This window comes from Chaetodon trifascialis, chromosome 1 (assembly GCF_039877785.1).
Source record: "Chaetodon trifascialis isolate fChaTrf1 chromosome 1, fChaTrf1.hap1, whole genome shotgun sequence".
NCBI lineage: Eukaryota > Metazoa > Chordata > Actinopteri > Chaetodontiformes > Chaetodontidae > Chaetodon > Chaetodon trifascialis.
The window spans coordinates 19,741,632-19,762,923 of NC_092056.1; the positions used below are offsets into that span (position 1 = coordinate 19,741,632).

Consider the following 21,292-nt stretch of genomic DNA (forward strand, 5'->3'; position numbering starts at 1 on the left):
GGCGAGAGTGTTCATCGCTGGTCACTTCCGTTTTCGTTTAAACTAAGTAGCTTGGTCCCCTGAAACCTTTCTCCTATGAAAAAAGGTCGGCTTTTTAAAGCCGAACATAGCATTTCTGAGTTTCATGAGGTACTGAAATCGTTGTGAGACATAGACACATTTTACACTGACGCAGGCCTTTTTGCGGACTGCTCCCTCCAGACTAACATTATGGATGTGAACTATCTTGATTGTTCTTCGAGCAGCTCGCCATCAGAAGCAGTGCGCGTGATTTTACATTATCGGAAATTGAAACGTAACTATGCTAGAAAGGACAATAAATCCATCCTTTGTTCTGCTCATGGAATTTAATAATATACAACAATAATGCTGACCAAAAATGCGGGTTGTTTTAAAGTCTTCATTCAAATAATTTTAAACTTATAGCTGAAGAAGCATAAGTGTTGTATGAACTCCACAAGACTAGGCCACTCAGATAGAACATTAATTAATTGAAGAATATATCTTGTTAATATGGGATATTTTCTAACATTATATTATATGTAATATTCGTCATTCAAACCCCGTGTGCTGTATTTGTTTTAGAAGTTTACCACTAACTCCACACCACTGCGTTTTCTGTGCGCAAACAAGCGCTCCCCAACTGCTGCCCCGCCCCTCCCACTTCTGCTAAGAGAAAGGGACTTCAAACCTAACATATTATAAGACGAACTAGCATGTTTTTTGTTTAAAAGTGTCTTTTCAGTGCTTTTCCATCACTATGTAACCCAAGGCCATTTATACCGTGGTAGTTTTCTGTTCCACGGTAAGATATTAATGCATTGCTACTGAACTTAACATTAGGCAACATTATTTGTTTATTTACCCCCCGTTAGCTTGTTAGCCGGGGAAAGTTAGCAAAGGAGTGGGAGGCTGAACTTCTTTAAGCTAGCCAAGCTAGCTACAATAGCTAGTTCGTATGAATGAATGATGTTTTGGTGTCCAGTAAAAGTAATGTTGCTTTGCCTTTGAGTCCAGGCTCACTGTTACCAATAAGGCGTACGACATAAATTCGTCTGTCAGTTCGTCTAATTTAAACGAAGTACAACTTAACGTTGTAAAGGATGTTACTTGCAATGCTATCGGCAAAGGTGAGAGTAGCTATCCCACCCGTCTCTGTTCATGTCATGTGTTAACACTCATCCGTCCCTCAGCTCTACCTTATTGAAAGCCAGGCCAAGGAAGAACATGGATGTGTGACCAGCTCAAAGACAGAGAGTAAAAAGCGAGACAGAGGCTTCCCATCGCAGCCCAGGAACTGGAGCCTAGGGAGGGGAAGCCAGCAAGCATTACTGTGCCACGATGTCGGATCCACAGGGGAAAGGAACTCCAGGCGAAGAGGGAAATACGCCAGAGGTCACAGCAGGACCCATGTCCAGCAATACTCAACAGGTACAAGGTGGAACATCTGTGTCTTCGCCGGTAGCCTCCGTACAGCCTCCTGCCACCACAGCAACGGAGGATGAGGATGAGAGTGAAGATGAGTCAGAAATCCTGGAAGAGAGTCCCTGTGGACGCTGGCAGAAACGCAGAGAGGAGGTGAGACGCATCATATTCCTCTACATCAATCAAAATTAAAAGTGACTTTGGACTTGATGACTTGAGTATGTATATCAGAGTCACCAGTACCAATTATCATCAAGGCAACACTGGACTCAAACTAGCCAGTGTGTTATACTATCTATAATCAAGGCAAGGCAAATTTATTTGTATAGCATAATTCATACACCAGGCAATTCAAGTGCTTTACAGAAGCATAAAAATACATTAAAATTATACATTTCAAAGAAAGAGAGAACGAAAGAAAGAAATTAGAAGAGAATATAAAAATAAAAATAAAATACAATTAAAGGAAAATTAAAAACAGAAGCCAGTAAAAGACAATAATTTAGCATTTAGAATGATTAAAATCATTGAGCAGATACATTTACTTTAAGTAAAAGCTGTAGCAAATAATAATGTTTTCAACCCTGATTTAAATGAGCTGACAGTTGGTGTAGACCTCAGGTGTGCAGAGAGAATGTTCCACAGGTGAGGAGCATAATAACTGAAAGCTGCTTCACTTTGTTTGGTTCTGATTCTGGGAACACACAGTAGACCTGTCCCTCATGACCTGAGAGGTCTGGATGCTTCATATGGAGTTAATAAATCTAGAATATATTTTAGTCCTAGACCATTTAATGCTCTGTAGACCAACAGTAAGATTTTAAAGTCTATTCTTTAACTCACAGGAAGCCAATGTAGTGATCTGAGGACTGGTGTGATATGGTCCATTTTTCTGCTGTTTGTAAGGACTCGTGCCGCAGCATTTTGAATCAGCTGTAGTTGCCTAATTGTTTTTTTGTTTAGGCCAGTAAAGACTGCATTGCAAAAGTCCAACCTACTGAAAATGAATGCATGAACAAGTTTTTCCATGTCTTCTTTGGACAGACATCCCTTAATTCTGGTTAGATTTTTCAGGTGGTAGTAGGCTGATTTGGTAATGAGCTTTAAATGGTTGTTAAAATTCAGGTCACAATCAATAATTACACCAAGATTTCTGGCTTTATCTGTTGTTGTCAGTGACATGGAGTTAAGGTGAGCACTGATCTTTGACCTTTCATTTTTGGGGCCAAATACAATCACTTCTGTCTTATCTGCATTAAGCTGAAGAAAATTCTGGCACATCCACTCATTGATTTGATGAATACACTCACTCAGTGAAAGTAAGGGACTGTAGTCATGTGATGACACAGAAATATAAAGTTGTGTATCATCTGCGTAAGTATAGGTTTTAGTATGGATAAAACAGAGATTGCTCCTCACAAATTGGTCTTAAGTGTAAGATCACGTAAATCCTTAGTTCATCTGATGAGAGTCATTTTGTAAATCGAGCAGCTTGTCATTGTTCAGTATAATATGCAGAAGGTTTGGTTAGCACAAGTATAAACTTCAAAGTCACAATGGTGACAACGAAACGACTAAATGACAACTCATCAGGAGGAGGATGGCAGTGAATGTATGCTGTTTAAGTTTTTCTGTTAATTCTTTGTGAACTGTTTTTGTGTCCTGTGTTGCATTTCAGTGTTGAAATGTATTACCTCATAAAGCTATTTTGTGTTCACTCGTGCTGTAGGTGAATCAGCGTAATGTCCCAGGGATAGATGCTGCGTACTTGGCCATGGACACAGAGGAAGGAGTAGAGGTAGTGTGGAATGAAGTCATGATCTCAGAGAGGAAGAACTTCAAACTGCTGGAGGTGAGGCCCAGTGTTACAGAGCAGGAGTGGAACAGATATAGATAGTCGCTTTCGGGTTTATGCACCGATTATCATATAATCTTGACCATCGAAAAAGTGTGGTGAAGTTTTCGCCTCAAAATGTAAAAAAAGGAAAAGAACGCTGTTGTTGCCTTTTGAGTGATCTTTATATTGCTCTGTTGTTCCTGCACATCTACTGGTTAAAAAATGATGAATATCGTTTGGGTTAAACTTCTCCTTTTGCTGTTTTGCACACAAACAAGTTGTAGAGGTGAGAATGATGCAGTTCTGTCTTTGCAATGTGGAAAAACCAGTGACGAGCAATGCTTGTGAAATTTAAGATGTAGGGTTTAGGCTTCACTCCATTGCAGAGCCATTATGTAACTGCAATGAAAATAAATATTGACATTTGGCTCATGAGGCATTTATTGTTTGCATTTAATGAGCTTCTGTAAAATATGTACAAGTGTCAAGTTAGTTGAAGCAAAGCATTTCTAGCTATTGAGCAAAGTATTTTAAAAATGCTGCATCTTGTCCTGTTGTTGCAAAGCAGGTAGAGACTGTCCAGGTTTGTTAACACGAGAATGTGTACAGTCACGTAATTTCTGGCATTCTCTGTTGCAAATTCTCTGTTGCGGCCTGCAAATATCGATAATTGTGATTCTTAAGATTCTATGTCACCAAATTGTATAAATGTTCATCAGTGTTGTAGCATATTAAATTTCATTTTATTTTATTTTCCCTGTATGTTTAGGAGAAAGTGAAGGCAGTATTTGATAACCTGATCCATTTGGAACATGCAAATATTGTCAAGTTTCACAAGTACTGGGCAGACACGAAGGAGAACCGAGCTAGGGTGAGTCTCATGCCTGAAAAAACATTAACCGGTTGCCTTAATATTGAAGACATAGGCTTGTTATGTAATCTTTTGTCCGTTTGCTTAATTTAAAGTATTAAGTACACATGTTCGTATCTTTGCTATTTATATTTGGATGATGTCTGCCCATGAGGTTTCCCCTAATTTGTTCCTCTCCTCAGGTGATTTTCATCACTGAATATATGTCATCAGGAAGCTTGAAGCAGTTTCTAAAGAAGACGAAGAAGAATCACAAATCCATGAATGAAAAGGTAATAACTGGCTGTATGGAGATTTACCTTGATACAATAGTAATATATGGAAATTTTGCTGTACACAATCTGCATAACTTGTGAAAAGTGACAGCCCCTTTATCTCTGCACTGAAAACAGCAAGGACCAATAATCTCATAAACACATTAGTTGGCTGTTGGCAGAAGAAAGGATTTGCATATATACAAAATTAAGTCACACATATGCAAGTCATATTTACTCCATATTGGCAACCAGTGAGTAAGCGTTCTGATAAGGTGTATGGTCCCACAGGCTTGGAAGAGATGGTGCACACAGATCTTGTCCGCTCTCAGGTCAGTTTCCCCTTTTTAGACATTATGTTCAGTTGAATGTCACTCACAGAATAATGCACTTCAACCGACAACAATCCAGTCCTTTTGTCTCACAGTTTGTATTTGTGAACGTCTTTGCTCTGTACCACAGTTACCTCCACTCATGTGACCCCCCCATCATCCATGGCAACCTGACCTGTGACACCATCTTCATCCAACACAACGGGCTCATCAAGATCGGATCAGGTAGAGTTACACCGGTTGCTTCCCAGAGGGTTAGGTAGTGGAGCTGGGCTGCTGTTGATGGAGTCAAATGATACTGAATTATGGATTTAAAGACTAGAAATTTCACATAATCGCACAGTGAATTTCCACCATCACACTGTACCACTGATGTATGCCCAAAGGTCACAATCTCATCCGGCACTTAAACTGAACAATCAAGGGTTCTGTTTAACGAAACAGTGGTAAATTCCCTTTTCTCTAGTGCTGATATAACTCTTCACATTGAATGAGATGTGAACAAAGGTGGTGTGTAATGTGGGTTTAGAAAACCACTGTTGTGTGTGCGCATACTGCAGTGACTCAGGTCCAACCAAAAAAGCTTCTCTGCACTTTGTTCCATCTCTTGCATCTGCGAAAAAGAACGGCTTCCAAACTGTCTTTCTCTGCTTCCTCTGTATATTTCTTGTTCCTGGGCCGTACTCACTTCTTTCACTGTTCTCCATCTACATGTCCCCCATATTGTCTCCTTCTGTCTCATCTGCAGTTGCTCCAGACACTATCAACAACCACGTGAAGACGTGTCATGAGGAGCAGAAGAACTTGCACTTCTTTGCCCCAGAATATGGAGGTAAGACGTGGTCATAATGGCACTATATTTATTTAGTTTAGTGTCCTGACCAGAGTAAACCTGATGATACAGATATATCGGAAAGAACTTACTGTTCTTAGGAGTCTCTTAATTTTATCCATGAAGAGTATGTGGTTTCTCACAAACATACATCATGTATTGATATTACAACACAGCATTCAGGCATGGTACGGTACAATTTTATCACTTCCTTAATTTGGCAAATATGTTGTTGAATAGGCCATTTTTAATTTGCATAATATGTCAGCCGTCTCAGTGCAACAGCAGAAAATATCTTATCAAAGACTGAGTAAAGGCTAAGTCATCTGACCAAGCATTTGATGCAACTTTTAAGACTTGGTGGACGAAGATACTCTTTGTTAAGGACACATTTTGGTCGGTATTCAAAACATACTTAGGTTTGATTTGCAGCCCTACGTAGATTTTGTTGCATTAAGCTTGTAGACTAAATATGAAGAAGCCACCAGACCAGACTTATTTTTATACATTGTCGGCTTTATAATTAGGTCTAGGTCTTGAGCAACGACTGAGCTATGATCTAATTTCTGTACATATTTTTTTAATTCTCTCCCACTGTAGCTGTTGATGATGTCACCACAGCTGTAGATATCTACTCGTTCGGCATGTGTGCCTTAGAGGTGAGACCCATAACACGTGATAGAATGACTAGAGCTCTTTCCGAGAACAGTTTATTAACATGTGTGCTGGTGTGTTGCAGATGGCGCTCTTGGAAATCCAGGGGAATGGAGAGTCCTCTTATGTTTCTCAGGAGGCCGTCAACAGTGCCATACAGTTACTAGAGGACCCACTGCAGAGGGTGAGATAAAGAGTGGAGTGTGTGTTTGCATGTTCATGAGTTTCTTGAAAGATCATACTGGATTAAGCTTTGTGTGTGTGTATTAATGTGTATTTGAAAGTCCCCTTTGTGTATACAGGATGTTTGTCCAGAAGTGTGTGAACCAGATGTTTGTTTTTGTAGGAGTTAATCCAGACGTGCCTCGAGTGTGATCCCAGTACGAGGCCGACCGCCCGAGAGCTGCTGTTTAACCAGGCTCTGTTTGAAGTACCGCTGCTAAAACTGCTGGCTGCACGTTGTATTGTCAGCTACCAACGTAAGTCTTTAACATGTGAGACACAGAATAACAGTCATAGTAGTTTTGATTAAAAAAAAAAAAAAAAGATTCCACAAGGTCAAATGGGTACTTAAACATACACCTAAAACAACAGAACAACAATACAAGGCAACATGTTCAGACAGAGAAAGAGGAGGATAACCGCACATTTGCATTCATGCACACACATATACATATAGCCACATCCACATACATACATCCATATCTATATATACACATACTGTACACATACATACATATACAGAGGCCTGCACATATATACATACAGATACATATCTACACACAGATACACGCATGCATGTACATATGCATATACACACACTCCCAGACATCTTTATCTTCCAATGTTAGTTTCAACTCCAGCCTTCATTCACTTTTTTTCATTTACTTGATTTGCCGTGAACAGACATAAAGTTTTACCAGGATGAAAAGGTTAATAAGAAGCCTGACCAAATTAGTTAGTTGAGCTAAATTAAATCTCATGAGATTGCTCTGCAGGAAGAGGTGCAGCTGAACCTATATCCATTAAATGTGATGCAGCTAAATGTTTATGTAACGTTAAAGGGCTTGTGTGTAGTGTCCTCACAGCACCAAGCAGAAGGCAAAGGCGACTACCTGGGGAAGAAAGTCAAACATCCTGCAGCCTAAAGAGTCAGATATTTTTCTTTGGGGTTGGTGGAGACCAAAACATAGTTTTAAGTAGGGTTAAAATTGTACAAGACATAATGAGGCAGATGAAAAGATAAGTCCAGTTTAATGGTGACATTGCTCTGTCTCTGCTGAATATGTAAATAGGCAGCAAGTTGATAACACATTTGCCACAACACATTTTTAAAGCTTGACTGTGTTTGAGTTAATATTGTTTAGCTTGTGGAGTCTTTGGTCAAAAAAATCAATTGTTGTTGCTTTAAATGTTGCTTATTTTTCCTGTCTCTCCACATTATCGCCTATCACTAATGAAGACTTACAGAAGTATATGTTTAACGGGCTTATCCCAGCAACCAGTACCATCTAGTCAGTCTTAAATGGTTTATACCTATCCAGACATGATTCCTGAGAATGCCCTGGAGGAGATGACCAAGAACCTGGACCCCAACCTGGTCATCGCTGAGACAAAAGAGGATGTTCAGCTCAAGTAAGAGCCAGAAGCTGGTGCCCACATGTTAGTGGCACCGTCAGCTAGATGCAGCACAAATAATAACATTAGTCGCACGGATACAGTAATACGTCAATAACAAAAAAATGTACATAAATATGCAATAATGTTTTTATGCAAGTAGTATTTGTTTTAATAGCGACAACAGCATTTATATTATTCTTTCATTCTTAATGTGTTTAGTACAAGAAGAACTATGTTTATCAGTTTAATGGCAGACCAGGTCAGATTGTCCTGTCTGTGTTTCATTCCTCATATGTGTGTATCTTTAATAGTTTGTTGGAGACTTTATGTTTTGTTTTTGTTTTGTTTTTTCCTGCAGGCTTTCACAGTTTCCTGCCTTGGAGCTTGATAAGTTCCTTGAGGATGTGAGGTAAGAAGCGTAAGACAGTGAACTGCAACTCTGAGCAACCTCAGTTCTCTCACTTCTTTATGCCTCAAACCTGCAACATCATTATGTGGCCACTTGGGGGCAGTATTAGACCATCTGACTATTGTGGTCTGTCCTCTATTGTCTTTTGAGAAATGGTATCCAAATACGGGATAATGCCCTCTTAAAACATCAATCCTGGACTTCTCAGATTTTGTGTTTGAACTAAATGTTGAGAATAATAGAAACAAAGAAGATTTGTTTTTCTCTCATGGTTTCTGTCCACTCTGCTGTGTAGCCGGTCCATCCTCCTCACCTCTGTCTTTTGACTTTTACTGTTACTCAGAATTCACAGCAGAATCTCTGCTGCTATGTACTGTCATATTTGGGACGTCTGTCTGTAAAATGAAATCATGGCCAAAGAACTGAATTGACCACAGGTAGACCATGATTTTGAGAGTACCACGCTGACTAATGTGGTACTTTTTTTCAGTTTCATAGTGGAGATTTTGTTGAAAAAATATTACATTTTCTTTCGTTTTATAACATTTTCTCCACCTCCTTCTTTCTTTGTCTCTTCCTCTCTCTCCCTGGATTAGAAACGGTATTTATCCAATGACGGTGTTTGGGGTGCCCTGTCCTCAGCAGCCTCAACAGGAGACAGTTAAATCTCCCATTGTCGTCCCCTTGGTCAAATCCCCCACCCCTGAACCCGCAGAGCTCGAGACACGGCGGGTGCGTACAGCTCATTATACTGCATATTGCAAGAGAAAAATACAATCACAGTGGTGATATTTCACAAATAATCATCCTGATGCTAAATTGTTAATCGTAAAACACAATTTGTTTACAAATGATTGCCTTCTGTTTTTAATTATGTTCCACACAGCGTCCCAACTTTTTTGGAATCGGGGTTGTATTTATGTTTTCCATATTTCTTCTGCAGGTCATTCACATGCAGTGTAACATTGAATCTGTCGAGGAGGGAGCAAAGTATCATGTAAGTCTCTATAATAATATTTCTTTTTGATCATTTATTGTTTAACTAATTCATAATGCAACATATAGTTTGTCTCATTGACTAACGACAAGATATCGGTCCAACTATTTTGGTATATCCTAGCTGTACAGAAGTGAAATAATAAACCTAATTCTGTCTGTTGTTGTCTGTTTCTCTCTTTGTAGCTAACATTACTGCTGAAACTGGAGGATAAGTTGAATAGACATCTTAGCTGTGACATGTTACCTCGTAAGACCACTTCTTCTATCACACTCTAACACTGACTCACTCTGATCTTAAAGACACAGTCACTCGTGCACCCACATCCTAAAGTTTCCACCAAACTTTGTCCCACTGATGTTTGTTCCATCAAAAGTGAGGTGGGTTGGTAATTTGGGGACGCTTTTGGATGCTAAAACAAAACAGGGAGGAGTATTTTTAAATAACAAAGAGCAACCTTTGACGCGCAATCAAAATTATAGTGGCTCCTGTGATTAGACTGTCATTTGATAGTGCTGAAGGTGTGTCATTTGTAGGTGAGATCAGGGGAAGATGAGAGCTCGTTCTTTCAGACATGTATGTCAGTGTGTGTGTCTGTGTGTGTGATGTAGTCTTGTCAGTTCTACATGTGTAAAACAACAACACCAGAAAGCACACAGTACTTGCCTTAAGGGACTTGGGAGGAAATGACATCTGTGTATGCGTGTGTGTTTTGATTTACACCCTCAGAGTAGGAAGGTTTTTATGAAGTGCTCGGGTGAAGGGTTTAAGTTAGAACTACATTTGACTAGAGGTGATGGTAGATTATATGATTATGTCTGAATTACTGGATAGCATCATCCACTGTGCTGTTTTACCACACACAGAGTTTTAATATACAGCTCCTCTCCATATGTGTGCACTGAGGCATGTGGAAAAGTGAGAGTTTCCAGACAGCTTGAACCTCCAGAGGCGTCACTATATGCAGTATGCAAGACTATTTTAGGCGGGGAGACTGACGGCTGCTTATGTGTCATGAAAACCTTTCGCCTCTATTTTGGACAAATTTATGTGGATTGTATTGTTGAATTGTTTTTCTTTAATGTCCACTGTAGCTCAGTAGACATGAAATGTGCTTAAATTCAGAATTTTTTACTTTTTACTTACTTTTTACTTCAATGAATTCATTCTTCTAAAACTGAGGATTCTCATCTCAGTGCTGTGCAACAGACTAGACCCAAAGAGAGCATGCGAGCAAGAGAGGAACGTACGAAACAACTGTTGCAGTGGTCAGAATAACGTAGGCAGAGTGATCCAATGTGCACACACAGGTATGGGAGGCATGTCTAATGTTGCAGGCGTGTTGGGAATGCCTGGCCTGTGAAAGGCTGCAGCTGACAGCTGTCACCTCCTGTGTCAAGATTTGACTGTCTCTTCCCGGGCTTTTCTCCCTGTCTGTCATTCACACACACACACTCTCACTAACTTCTAGTTACTAATCTGTCTCATAGACGTACCCTGTACACATCAGAAGTGTCCCTCCTGCTGATATCAGGGGATATTCTTTAAAACTTTCCTTATCAACACACCAAAGTCCAAAGTCACACCATGCTACCATAATGAGCCTCTTAAATTTCACTGCCCTGGCCTTTAGCGTGGCTCTCCTGCACCCTGTTCCAATGTGTTTACAACTGAAGTTTGTTTTTTTTTTCCTCAAAACTAAGTTGCAACTCATTTTGTAAGATGATTTTTTTTTTTTTTTGAGAGCACAAAATGCAAACAACAAAAGGAAGTCTCTCTTTGCTCCAGTATCAATAGCTGTGGGGTGTTGGTGTTTTTCTTTCCTTAATGTCAGAGCTGCTGGATGATCCCTTTCCTCCACTTGTTTTTCTTGTCCAGGCCACATTCCTCATACAGTTGTGAATTGACAGCCAGGTTATTAAAAATCGTTAGACCATGACAACTCCACTGTTTGTTAAGCGCAGACTTAGAATGTCTTAATTTGTGGTGGTGGCTAAACCAATAATCAAAAACAATAATATTAAATATTATCCATTTATTTAAAAAACAGGTCAGGGACTGAAAAAAATGTGCTTAGATGTATGTTGTTTTCAAGAGAAAGCAGGCATTAAAGGTTCTGTGTGTATTTCCTGTTTTTAGTCAGGTAAAATCCAGCATTCCTTATATTTCTATATTTTGTATAATCCTGCATATATTTTGTTTGCCTTTTGTAGTTGACAGTGGTTCAGTTTTTTGTGTACTAACTTTCCCTCTGCCAGCCTTATACGTTCACCAAAGGCACACTGAGTTCTTGCTTTTCTTTCATGTAATGTAAAAAGTCAGGGGAATAGCACAGTCAGAGCAGGAGTCCTTTTAAATGCATGCATGTTGTGCGGCTGCATTGTGATGGGGGGTATTGACACTACTGTTGGTGCAGAAATCTTAATCTTTCCCTTTTCCGAGACAGATTTGTTCCTTTCCAACTGTTGAATTTGGTCTTACCCGAAATTTACTGTTGGATTTTTGTAGGTTAAACAGTTAAACACAGGGCTCATTAAAACATTGGAAAAGGGATAAATATCAGCTCAGACCTCCAGTGCCAAAGTTCTGGGTACTCTGAAACTGAGAAAAGAAGATTGGGCTTATGAGCATCCATTAAATCATTAATCCTTTAACAGCAGGGCTAAAGAGGAGCATTTAGAAAGCCAACATGTTTTAACAGATCATTCCCTAATGAAGACCATGCTTGTTGAAACATGTTGGCTTTTTCATTTTCCTGCCAGATAAGTCCCATTCTGTCCTTTCAGCTGTATTGGATAATGCTTAATGAACACTTTGCTAGATGTCCACAGGAATAGAAACATGGCACTGCCAAACAACAAAATGGGTTCATAGATGCAAGGAGCAACAGCAGCGGCTGCTGTTCGGTGGTTTTTAATGTGTTTAAAAGCAGCATGTGGACCATCATTTCTGGATGGTGTGTGTACCCTAAGCCTGACCTTTTTTCTACTGCAGATTTTGAGTGTGTTTGTGTCTGTTTGTGCGTGCCTGCCTGCATGTGAGTGCATGCGTGTGTTACATAGTATTTGCATAACTCAGAGGGAGACAGTGAGCGAGCGGTAGAGCTGATGTGAAGGTCACGTTACAGGTCTGTGGATTACTGCTCCTCACTGTGCTGGTGTGTGTTTCAGATGAGAATGTTCAAGAGTTGGCTGGAGAGTTGGTGGAGCTGGGCCTAATCAGCGAGGTGGGTGTTTTGTGTGTTTAAGAGAGATCCACATATTGTGTGTGTGGGGGGGGGGGGATGCTGAGTGTCCTATTTTCGTTACTAACTGAAAAAATTCTGTTGCTTTTAAAAGGTGAGGTGACCCCTGACTCTCCTACACACACACTTTCCCCTCGAGAGCCTTCTCACATTTACTGCTACATATGTACTTGTGTGCCTACTACTCGCCTACACATGTCAGTGTTGTATAGTCACTTCATCTCTGTGGGGGAGAGTGTATGTAGACTTGTGTCTTTATGACCCTGTCCTGCTAATGGATTTCAGCTGCATGCCTTGACTGTACTGTAGTGTACTGTCTCCATGATATGTCCACCATCTGAAAGATTAGTGTATCTTTTGTAATGTCCTCAATTGCTGACAATGTTTGTTGTTCTCTTCACAGGTGGACCAAAACAAAATAGCCTCTCTACTAGAAGAAACAGTCAGCCAAGCTCTTCACTAGTGACAGTTTCCTCAACACATGACACAGACGTTAGTCTCATAAGTACACTCTTAACCCAGTTACATGATCTGTTTGGTTGCTTCACTCAGTGACTGTTTTTAGTGTTTTTATGTCTTTTGTACTAAGGGTGGGGTTTTCCTTTGCATTTGGGATTCAAACTTCCTAATAGCACAGAAAACCTTGAACATAAAGCCAATTTTATAGTCCAGGTGACTTAAGAAGCCACCTGGAGTAATTTCACGTTTTTATTTTAAAACTCAGAACATACATATGTACAGTATGTGTGGGATACTTTTGAATAGTTGGCTACTAAGTTGGCTGTTACATATGATTAAAAGGTGGAGCTCATTAATGTTGCAACAGACACTTAATCATAACGAAGGGGGTGTACTACGAAGCACATTCAGCATAGCCGGGCTTGCTTTGCGTTACCTGGCTCGACAAAACCTAGAACACCAATCAGAGATGTTAACCCAGGTTTTCTTCATCGTGCTCTTCATCGGGCCCATAAAGGTGGCGTTTGGTGCATCATTTGAGTCAACTCCCACACAGAATGAACCAATCACATGCTGCCTACCTCAGTCAGTGTTCACTCAGTGCCTCCTGTTTATTTCTAATGTGACAGCTGCACATTGTAGAGCTCTTTAAATTAAACTTGATACAGCACATTTTGAACTTTATACTCAATAATTAGATTTAGGTCTGACACTGTCCCATAATGAAGGATGAAGGAAATCACTTTCATTTTGCCCAGATCAAAGTGAAATTCATTTTATTGATTGATTGATAAGTGAGAAATACCAACAGACAAATCAATTTTCTAATCAGTGTTCTATTAGCTGCAGTGCTAGCAGTGTAAAATGGGCCTGCCAGCAGATCAGGGCCGAGCATAAAAACTTAATGAGTGGTTTTGTATAGCTGCTGTGCCATCATCATTCTTTTTGTGTTTGGATGATACGCTGTGCAAAATCTAAATGTTGATTTTACCTGAAGCAAATTTATTTTCAGCATCGCCAACTGAATACATGTACGTTCCTGTGACTGATAGTGAATATGATCAGGAAAAGACATGGTGAAAGCATGGCACTTGTTATAGCTGATTTAAATCTGAAACTCTGAACATAACTTCCTCTGGAGCACGTTAGGTGTGCAGCGTAAGTTACCATGGCAATCGAGCCGGATTAAAGGAGAGCCACTTTGATGACAGTGAAAACTGTCTTTACCCTCAACATACCTCGCTAACCCATCGTAGTACATCCCCCGGCACTGACTGGATTGCTCATAGGTTCATGTTGAATCCCACTTTTTCTCAAGTACGCAGTTGTATTATAGTGTTTACATTATGAACTGACTGGCCTGTTTGTGTCAGGATGAATCTAAAACATAATGAAGACTGATTCAGGCCTCCACTGGAGTCACACCACATCCTTAGTCATGTCTTCATTTTAATGGTCGGCCCCACACCCGTCGACCACCAGCAGAACTAAAGCTTCCCTCGAGATGAAGGGATCAGTTTCTACCCATAGACTAGATCTCTCTAGATCCTCATTTCACATGGTTCTCCTTCTCATTTGACTCCTGTTTGTTTGGCCTCATGTGACAGAACATTCCCAGCTCTGTGGCTTTTGTGATGTGTTTGACCAGCCGTCATCTATTATGTTAAATATATGTAATCATTGTAAAACTGAATGGCAGAGATGCAGCGTTCTCACTTTATAATAGACCCACGAGTAATATTTTTAAAAAGTCTCAGATACAGAACAAAGCGTGTGTGCACCACTGCGCGTCATGTTCTGGGTCGGGGTCATGCCAATTGTCTCTGGAAAAATGGATCGCTGGTTACTTTGAGGTACTGTGAACTCAGTGTTACTGAATTTCTGTTTGTGTTTTTATATTTTGCTCAACTCTTTGCCTTATTCTACGCCCGGGCATATGCCTTCAAATCCTCTTTTCTCAGTTTGTTTTTATTAGTTTATTTGTTGTTTTACCATTTGCTGCTTGTTAGGTTCAGACAGGCTACTCAGCCTTTAAAATTCATTCATGTGAGTCTAGTGTACTGAACTTGGCTGCCATATGCTGTAGAAAGAGGACCTATTCCTGATCCATCTGTGTGAGAGCGTTGTATGTTTTATTTATGTCACAGATACTGTATGTCACGTGTTTTTCTTCCCTTTTGTTTACTGGGATTTCACAAAGACACCACATTGTCAAGAGTCTGAGCTAATACGCAACTTTTTTTCTATTGCTGTTGTTTTCATTTGATCACCATTTAGTGAAACTGGGACCGAGTGGTTTGACATTATCCTTCACAGAGTGCAGAGTTCAGTACATTGCACTGGTCTTGTTTAGACTTGTATTGAGATCAGGGAGTTGCCTTTGTGACATTTTGGCTCAGACCTCTTTGTGGACTTCTGGTACAACTGTGTCTGGAAGCTCATCCAGTTCAGGATCTAACAACAGATACTACTGGATGCAATAAATTTAAAATTTCCCCAGGCATTTTATTGACATGACACATTAAATGTCTTATAATCACAGCTTTAATTGAACTGCATCTGTGTGAGCTTGCAGACAGAGACTCCCTCTGATGCTGGTCGTTGAGTTGTGATGTTAAGTTGCTCACCTCACCGATGAGATCATATTAATCCAGTGATCTCCACTCAGATATTTCTGACCTGTTTTTTAAATGTATTCAGGCTTCTGTTGTGCTCCAGTTGACATTTTTTGCTGTACATTACGTGTGTGTAGTCCTTCTTAATGCATTGTTTACTTTATTTTCCACGGTTTGTCTCTTGTGAACTCTTAAGATTGTATATTCCAAAGACATGTTGTTAAAGTCAGCCAGGAGAATGTAAGCACACCTCTTCTTGAACAGAGAAGCGGTGAAATCCAACCAATGTGATCACCAGAGCAGCTTTCTCTCTCTCTCTTTCTCTCTTTCTCTCTCTCTCTCTCTCTCTCTCTCTCTCTCTCTCTCTCTCTCTCTCTCTCTCTCTCTCTCTCTCTCCCCCCCCCCCCCCCAAAATATCGGTGGTGTTGAAACTGGTTATTAAATAATCATACAGCGTGGAGAGTGTTAGCCTGTCAATGTCACTAGGATCTCTTGGTTACATTTGGACAGTCTTATATTTTGTATATGACATGAATGTCGGTAAATGTGTGAGACCAAATCTGACTGTATGACTGTGCTTTCAAATAAATGTGTGAAATGCATCACTTTGTCATTTTTACTAGGTCTAAGAGAAAGAGTAATACGATAAAGACGCTTTACGCTTGTAGTCAGTCTGGAGTGGCTTCTGCACCCCTCAGCGTCCAGCGAGCAGCAGGTAAATGAAGGTGAGTTTGATGACGTCATACAGGAAGTGGACAGAGGGACGTTGGTGAGTGTGTTGTTGGACAGGTGCTCGAAAGTTGCGAACACTGATTTGTTCAAAGCGAGACGTGTGACCCAACAGAGAGATGTGTACTTTTGGTGAGTGAGACTCTTCGATGTTATATTATAATTATCCCTGGAAAAATGCGTCGCGTGCGTTAAATAATGCTCCAGGCTCTCATAGTTCCGCCGCTAGTTTTACCTCCGCAGGTGTAAGTGACCACAGGCCTGCAGGTAGGTTTCGTTTTAAAACCGTCGCGTATGTGACATGTGTTAGTGCTTGTATAACATCAATTAGTCTGGTTCACCTGTAGAGGAACTGAGCTGTCAGCGCTTGAAGAGACTGGCAGTAGATTAATGATTTGAAGGTTTTAATGGTATCGCTTATGCTTTCACCGCTTCCTCCCACCTCTGTGACTCACTCAGTACACAGTGAGTGTGAGTGCAGCCTTTCTATGCTAATGCATGTGTCCGTCCCTTCATGAAATCAAATATTACAGGAAAACCACCTACTGTCGATCATTGTTTGAGCAAGTATGCAAATTAAATCTAAAAAGAAATGGATCGTTCCAGTTTCACACTTGATTCCTCATTTGTTGCAGGTATTTTTTTTTTTTTTTGTAATGTTTGTCGTCTACAGCCTAAGATTTGACTTCCTTGTCATGCAAATCATAAGCTGTCGTGGTGTAATCATTGAGCTTCATCTTATTTTAGTTTATACGTTCATGAATGGAGTCAAGTGTATTTGCCACAAAATAAATAAATAAGTAAATAAATAAATAAAGGCCTTTTGATGTTGGTGATATTCAGGTACAGTATATGCATGTAATATATCTAAGCATATAAATGTATCAGGGCTACAACTAATGATTAGTTTTTCGATTAATCGATTACTTGTTTTGTCTCTAAAATGTTAGAAAATTGTGAAAAATATTGATCTGTGTTTCCCAAAGCCCAGGATGACATGAGATGTCCTGTTCGCAACCCAAAGATATTCAGTTGACTGTCCAAGAGTAGTCAAGAAATCAGGAAGTATTCACATTGAAGAGCTGGAATAAGAGAATTTTGACCTTTTTTTTTTTTTTTTAAATACTCATACCTAATAATCCATAATCAATTAATGTAACAGTTGACAACTATCTATGAATATTTGCACCTCTAAAGTGTATGAACACACACACACACACACACACACACACACACACACACACACATATATATATATATATATATATATATATATATATATATATATATATATATATATATATATATATATATATATATATATATATATATATATATATAGGAAAGTCCTTTATAACAAAGGTAGAAAGAAGTCATTCAGCTGATGATGATTTGCCCTCTAACATTAATCTGTCAACACACACACACACACACACACACACACACACACACACACAGAATAGAGAACAGAGGTAAACTCAACGGGCTTTATTTGTTTATTGCAGATGTATCAGTACCTGTGTATGTGCCAGCCTTTAAGTGAAGTTGCAGCACAGAATTGCTAAATTAGGTTTGAGGTACTTTAGAAACAGTGTCGCCATTCCATAGTTTGACCACCAGGGAGCAGATCGTTATTGGACTCTTCAAACTCAAATATGAATATATGTTTAAAATCCTTATCAGCTGGGCTGTAACACAGAACAAGTGAAGAAGTAGTGTTTACAGTGCGTGTACAAAGTAACAGAGAATGCATAGAAACAGGGAGAAGTTTGTTTGTTTGTGGTAAATATGTCTTTTCTGACATCCAGACAAAGACAAATGGCCAAGAAGGGTGATGAGAAAAGGATTAGCTCTCATCCTGATCGGCCATATTAACTTCATCCTCGGAGCTATCGTCCATGGCAGTGTTCTCCGCCACATTTCCAAACCCACCAAGCAAGTCACCACTGAGTACACTGTGACCAACATCATCTCTGTCACCTCTGGCCTGCTGGTGAGTCATTAGTCAAGACATGTATCCTTTGTTTAAAAGTCAGATCTACTTTTTTACTATCAGTGTCAATGATGAATTCTCCCCAGTGACTTTGTGTTCTTTGCATCAGAACAACACGTGTATATATATATATATTCACCTACAATAAACATAAAATGTGATTTGCACTGTTAGCTCAGGACAGTGTTGTGTGTTTTGCTCAGTGATCAAGACTGAACTTGCCTATCAGAAGGGAGCTGGTTTTTCAAACTCTTTCACGAGTTGCTCTAGGGCAGGCTTCATTACATTGAGGTATCGGATAAACTGGCAGCTGTTGATGAGGAGGTGGTGTTGATGTCACATTTCTTTGATGTGTACTCCATACCATGTACTCAACACAGGCTGTTACAGGGTTTACAGGTACTATGGACAGAAGAAAAAGACAAGTTACAAAATATATCTTACTGGCACTGCTTTTCATTTATGAGCTCCCACTTACAGTCATTAGTTTTATTAGGATCATTTCTTTCTTTGAATCTGAAGTCCTCTTAGCCTGGCACCCCAATGAAAAAGCTCAGCTTCACATCCTTGGGCCATGATTACTACTTGTGGCACATCATTTAATAACCCCCACTCAATGCCAAACCTATGTGGAGCTAAAACAATCATCTTGTCATTTGAACCTCACAGAACATTGCCACTGGGATTATTGCCATCTTGATGTCACGGAACCTTCGTTTGATAAAACTGGTAAAAATTGAATTTGTTTTCAACTATTGATATGATCACTTCAGTCATTTATGCTGTGTCTGCTCCAGAGTTAACTCCACATCTGTTTTTAATATGGTGTTGTGTCTTCAGCAAGTGGGACTTATCATTGCATCATTCCTGAACGCCCTGCTCTCAGCAGCGTGCTGCGTCGGGCTCCTCTTGACCATTGGTGTCACTATTGCCCACGGTGGGCAGGGTTTGATGTTGGGATGCAGTGACACGCTGGTGCCCATCAATGCTCGGTCGTCTGTCGGCGCCAGGTGCCCGTTTGATACGACACGAATCTATGTGAGTCTGAACTTTCCTCTGACATTTCCCTCTCTTTCAAAATGTCCATCTCACTTTCCCCAAGTTGCTCTTTGTCTGCAACCTTTGAAGGATGAAATGTTCAACTTTACAATTTTACTTCATTACTTTGCGTCTTGTCTCTCAGGACACCACCCTGGCGCTGTGGATCCCTTCTGCTGTGTTGGCAGGGTTTGAGTCTGGACTGTCTGTCTGGTGCTTCATCATTGGATTGGCTCTCAGAGGGCTGCCACCCTGTGGGAACAGCTACATCAAAGAGCAGGTGTGTGTATCTTTTGTTGCGGGGGCGGGTAGGTATGCTTGGGGGGTGTAGCTGTGCTGAGTGTCTATCTGAATCTCCGTTTGACTCAGACGTGCACACACACTTTGTCTAACGAACACACATTTTGTCTAACGAACACACATGCGCCTCATCTGCACTCCCGCTTGGTCTGTCATATTCATTCAGAAGAACATTCAAGCCCTTAACGTAACACAGACCTTATCCTTCCATTCTCTCTTCTAGTTGGATGCAGACGCCGGGTACTCTACGCACAGCCACCGTCTGATTAGGCAGCCCTCGATTTCTAACATCTAGCTGAGCAGGAAGGACACCACTCTGTGTAGACAAGCACAGCTAGATCCCAAAAGGCATTGTTACACCTGTATTGAGACTGGATTTTGCCCTGCAGTCAGCTAGGTGAGTGTCACTGTGGACCAGGAGTGAAATCAGTTTTAGGAAACTGGTTCTTGCTTTGTTTTATCATTTTGCCACATATCTCGATTCACAGATGGGCCACCAAATGGCTCCATTTGCTTTCCTTTATAAACCAAACAGTTTATCTTGTGTCTGAAACTGTGAGCAGGATACAGCTGGGTTAATGTCAGTGCATGTGAACCTGACAGAACCCATCAGTGGTAAATTCATTAACAGTGACATTTCATCAAACAAAACACATGTTTCAGTGGGCGCATTCCAAAGTGCAAATCCCTTTGTGCATATAGTGGGATTCAGTGTGTGTATACAGTACAAGGAGATAGAAGTGATGTCTTATCAGTATCCATCTACAACTGCTGGGGTTAAGTGGTTCCAAATACGTCTTTCAGTTTGAAGAAGCCTTTGGTCATGAAGGAAGTACATTTTTATATCTATTAAAAATGTCTTTGATTATTTTAGATGCCTTCAGGTATTTTAGCTTGTATGAACTCTCATTTCAGCAAAACTCCTTTTTGTAATTGCAAATGTTTTTAATGTTTTATTGTTTGTCCAGATTCAGATCCAGTGAAATGCTTTTAGGAAGCAGTGTTAGCCTACATATATGTTTAATGCCCACAAAGACTCTTTTTCAAAGCTGCTTATAGACATTAGTAAATTATAATGTGGGGTCCCATCATGAAAACTGTGTGATATGTTTAAAATACCAAATCTTTGACATTATGGAGATATACATAACTTGGCTTCAAAAAATACTGGACAAGCTGATTTGCTTTTCTTGAAATTAATTTGTATTATTAGATAATACTGCAGTTAGTTGAACACAGCACAGATACAGCAACTGTACTACATTTTATGTCTGCTTTTTTAAAACATTTTGCTCTTTTTTATTTCTAATTTTTCACTGACCACATCATTATTTGGCAGTTTTTGAATTAGCATTTATTGAGTTTCCTAAAAATGTGCTTTATATACTTGTTTGTTGCGTGTGCCATAGACATATAGTGACAAAATGACAATGGGGAAATTAAAATAGCACATTAAAATCTTTTTCTGTGTGGGACCAGAGCTACAGCAGGGCTCATCACTTAAACTTCAGACTCATAAAATGCAGCGTCATGGCGATGTTAAAAAGATGGAAAATAATCTGGACAGTAGCATATCTGTGCAGGGACTGAGTGCAGCCATGTAAGTACAGAATGCTGTGGTTTAGTGTCAAGTGGGCTCATATTAAGAGGTTAAAGCAGTATGTGGGCCAGCTGCCTCTTAGC

At 39.9% G+C, this 21,292-nt stretch overlaps 2 protein-coding genes across 2 annotated transcripts; both read left to right on the forward strand.

Moving 5' to 3' along the window:
* The first annotated feature begins 699 nt into the window (after positions 1–699).
* Positions 700–14,460, forward strand: LOC139329670 (nuclear receptor-binding protein-like). Its single transcript, XM_070960005.1, has 18 exons — positions 700–805; positions 1,194–1,578; positions 3,155–3,277; positions 4,032–4,133; positions 4,316–4,405; positions 4,679–4,719; positions 4,850–4,944; positions 5,468–5,551; positions 6,152–6,210; positions 6,291–6,389; positions 6,552–6,684; positions 7,750–7,840; positions 8,184–8,234; positions 8,831–8,966; positions 9,178–9,231; positions 9,417–9,480; positions 12,402–12,457; positions 12,879–14,460. The coding sequence occupies exons 2-18, from the start codon at positions 1,342–1,344 to the stop codon at positions 12,936–12,938; spliced, it is 1,575 nt and encodes a 524-aa protein (XP_070816106.1). The 5' UTR covers positions 700–805; positions 1,194–1,341; the 3' UTR covers positions 12,939–14,460.
* A 1,864-nt stretch (positions 14,461–16,324) lies between these two features.
* On the forward strand, positions 16,325–20,893 carry krtcap3 (keratinocyte associated protein 3). The gene is made up of 6 exons (XM_070990294.1): positions 16,325–16,410; positions 18,087–18,271; positions 18,941–19,000; positions 19,112–19,309; positions 19,455–19,589; positions 19,833–20,893. The coding sequence occupies exons 1-6, from the start codon at positions 16,398–16,400 to the stop codon at positions 19,902–19,904; spliced, it is 663 nt and encodes a 220-aa protein (XP_070846395.1). The 5' UTR covers positions 16,325–16,397; the 3' UTR covers positions 19,905–20,893.
* The last annotated feature ends 399 nt before the right edge of the window (positions 20,894–21,292 follow it).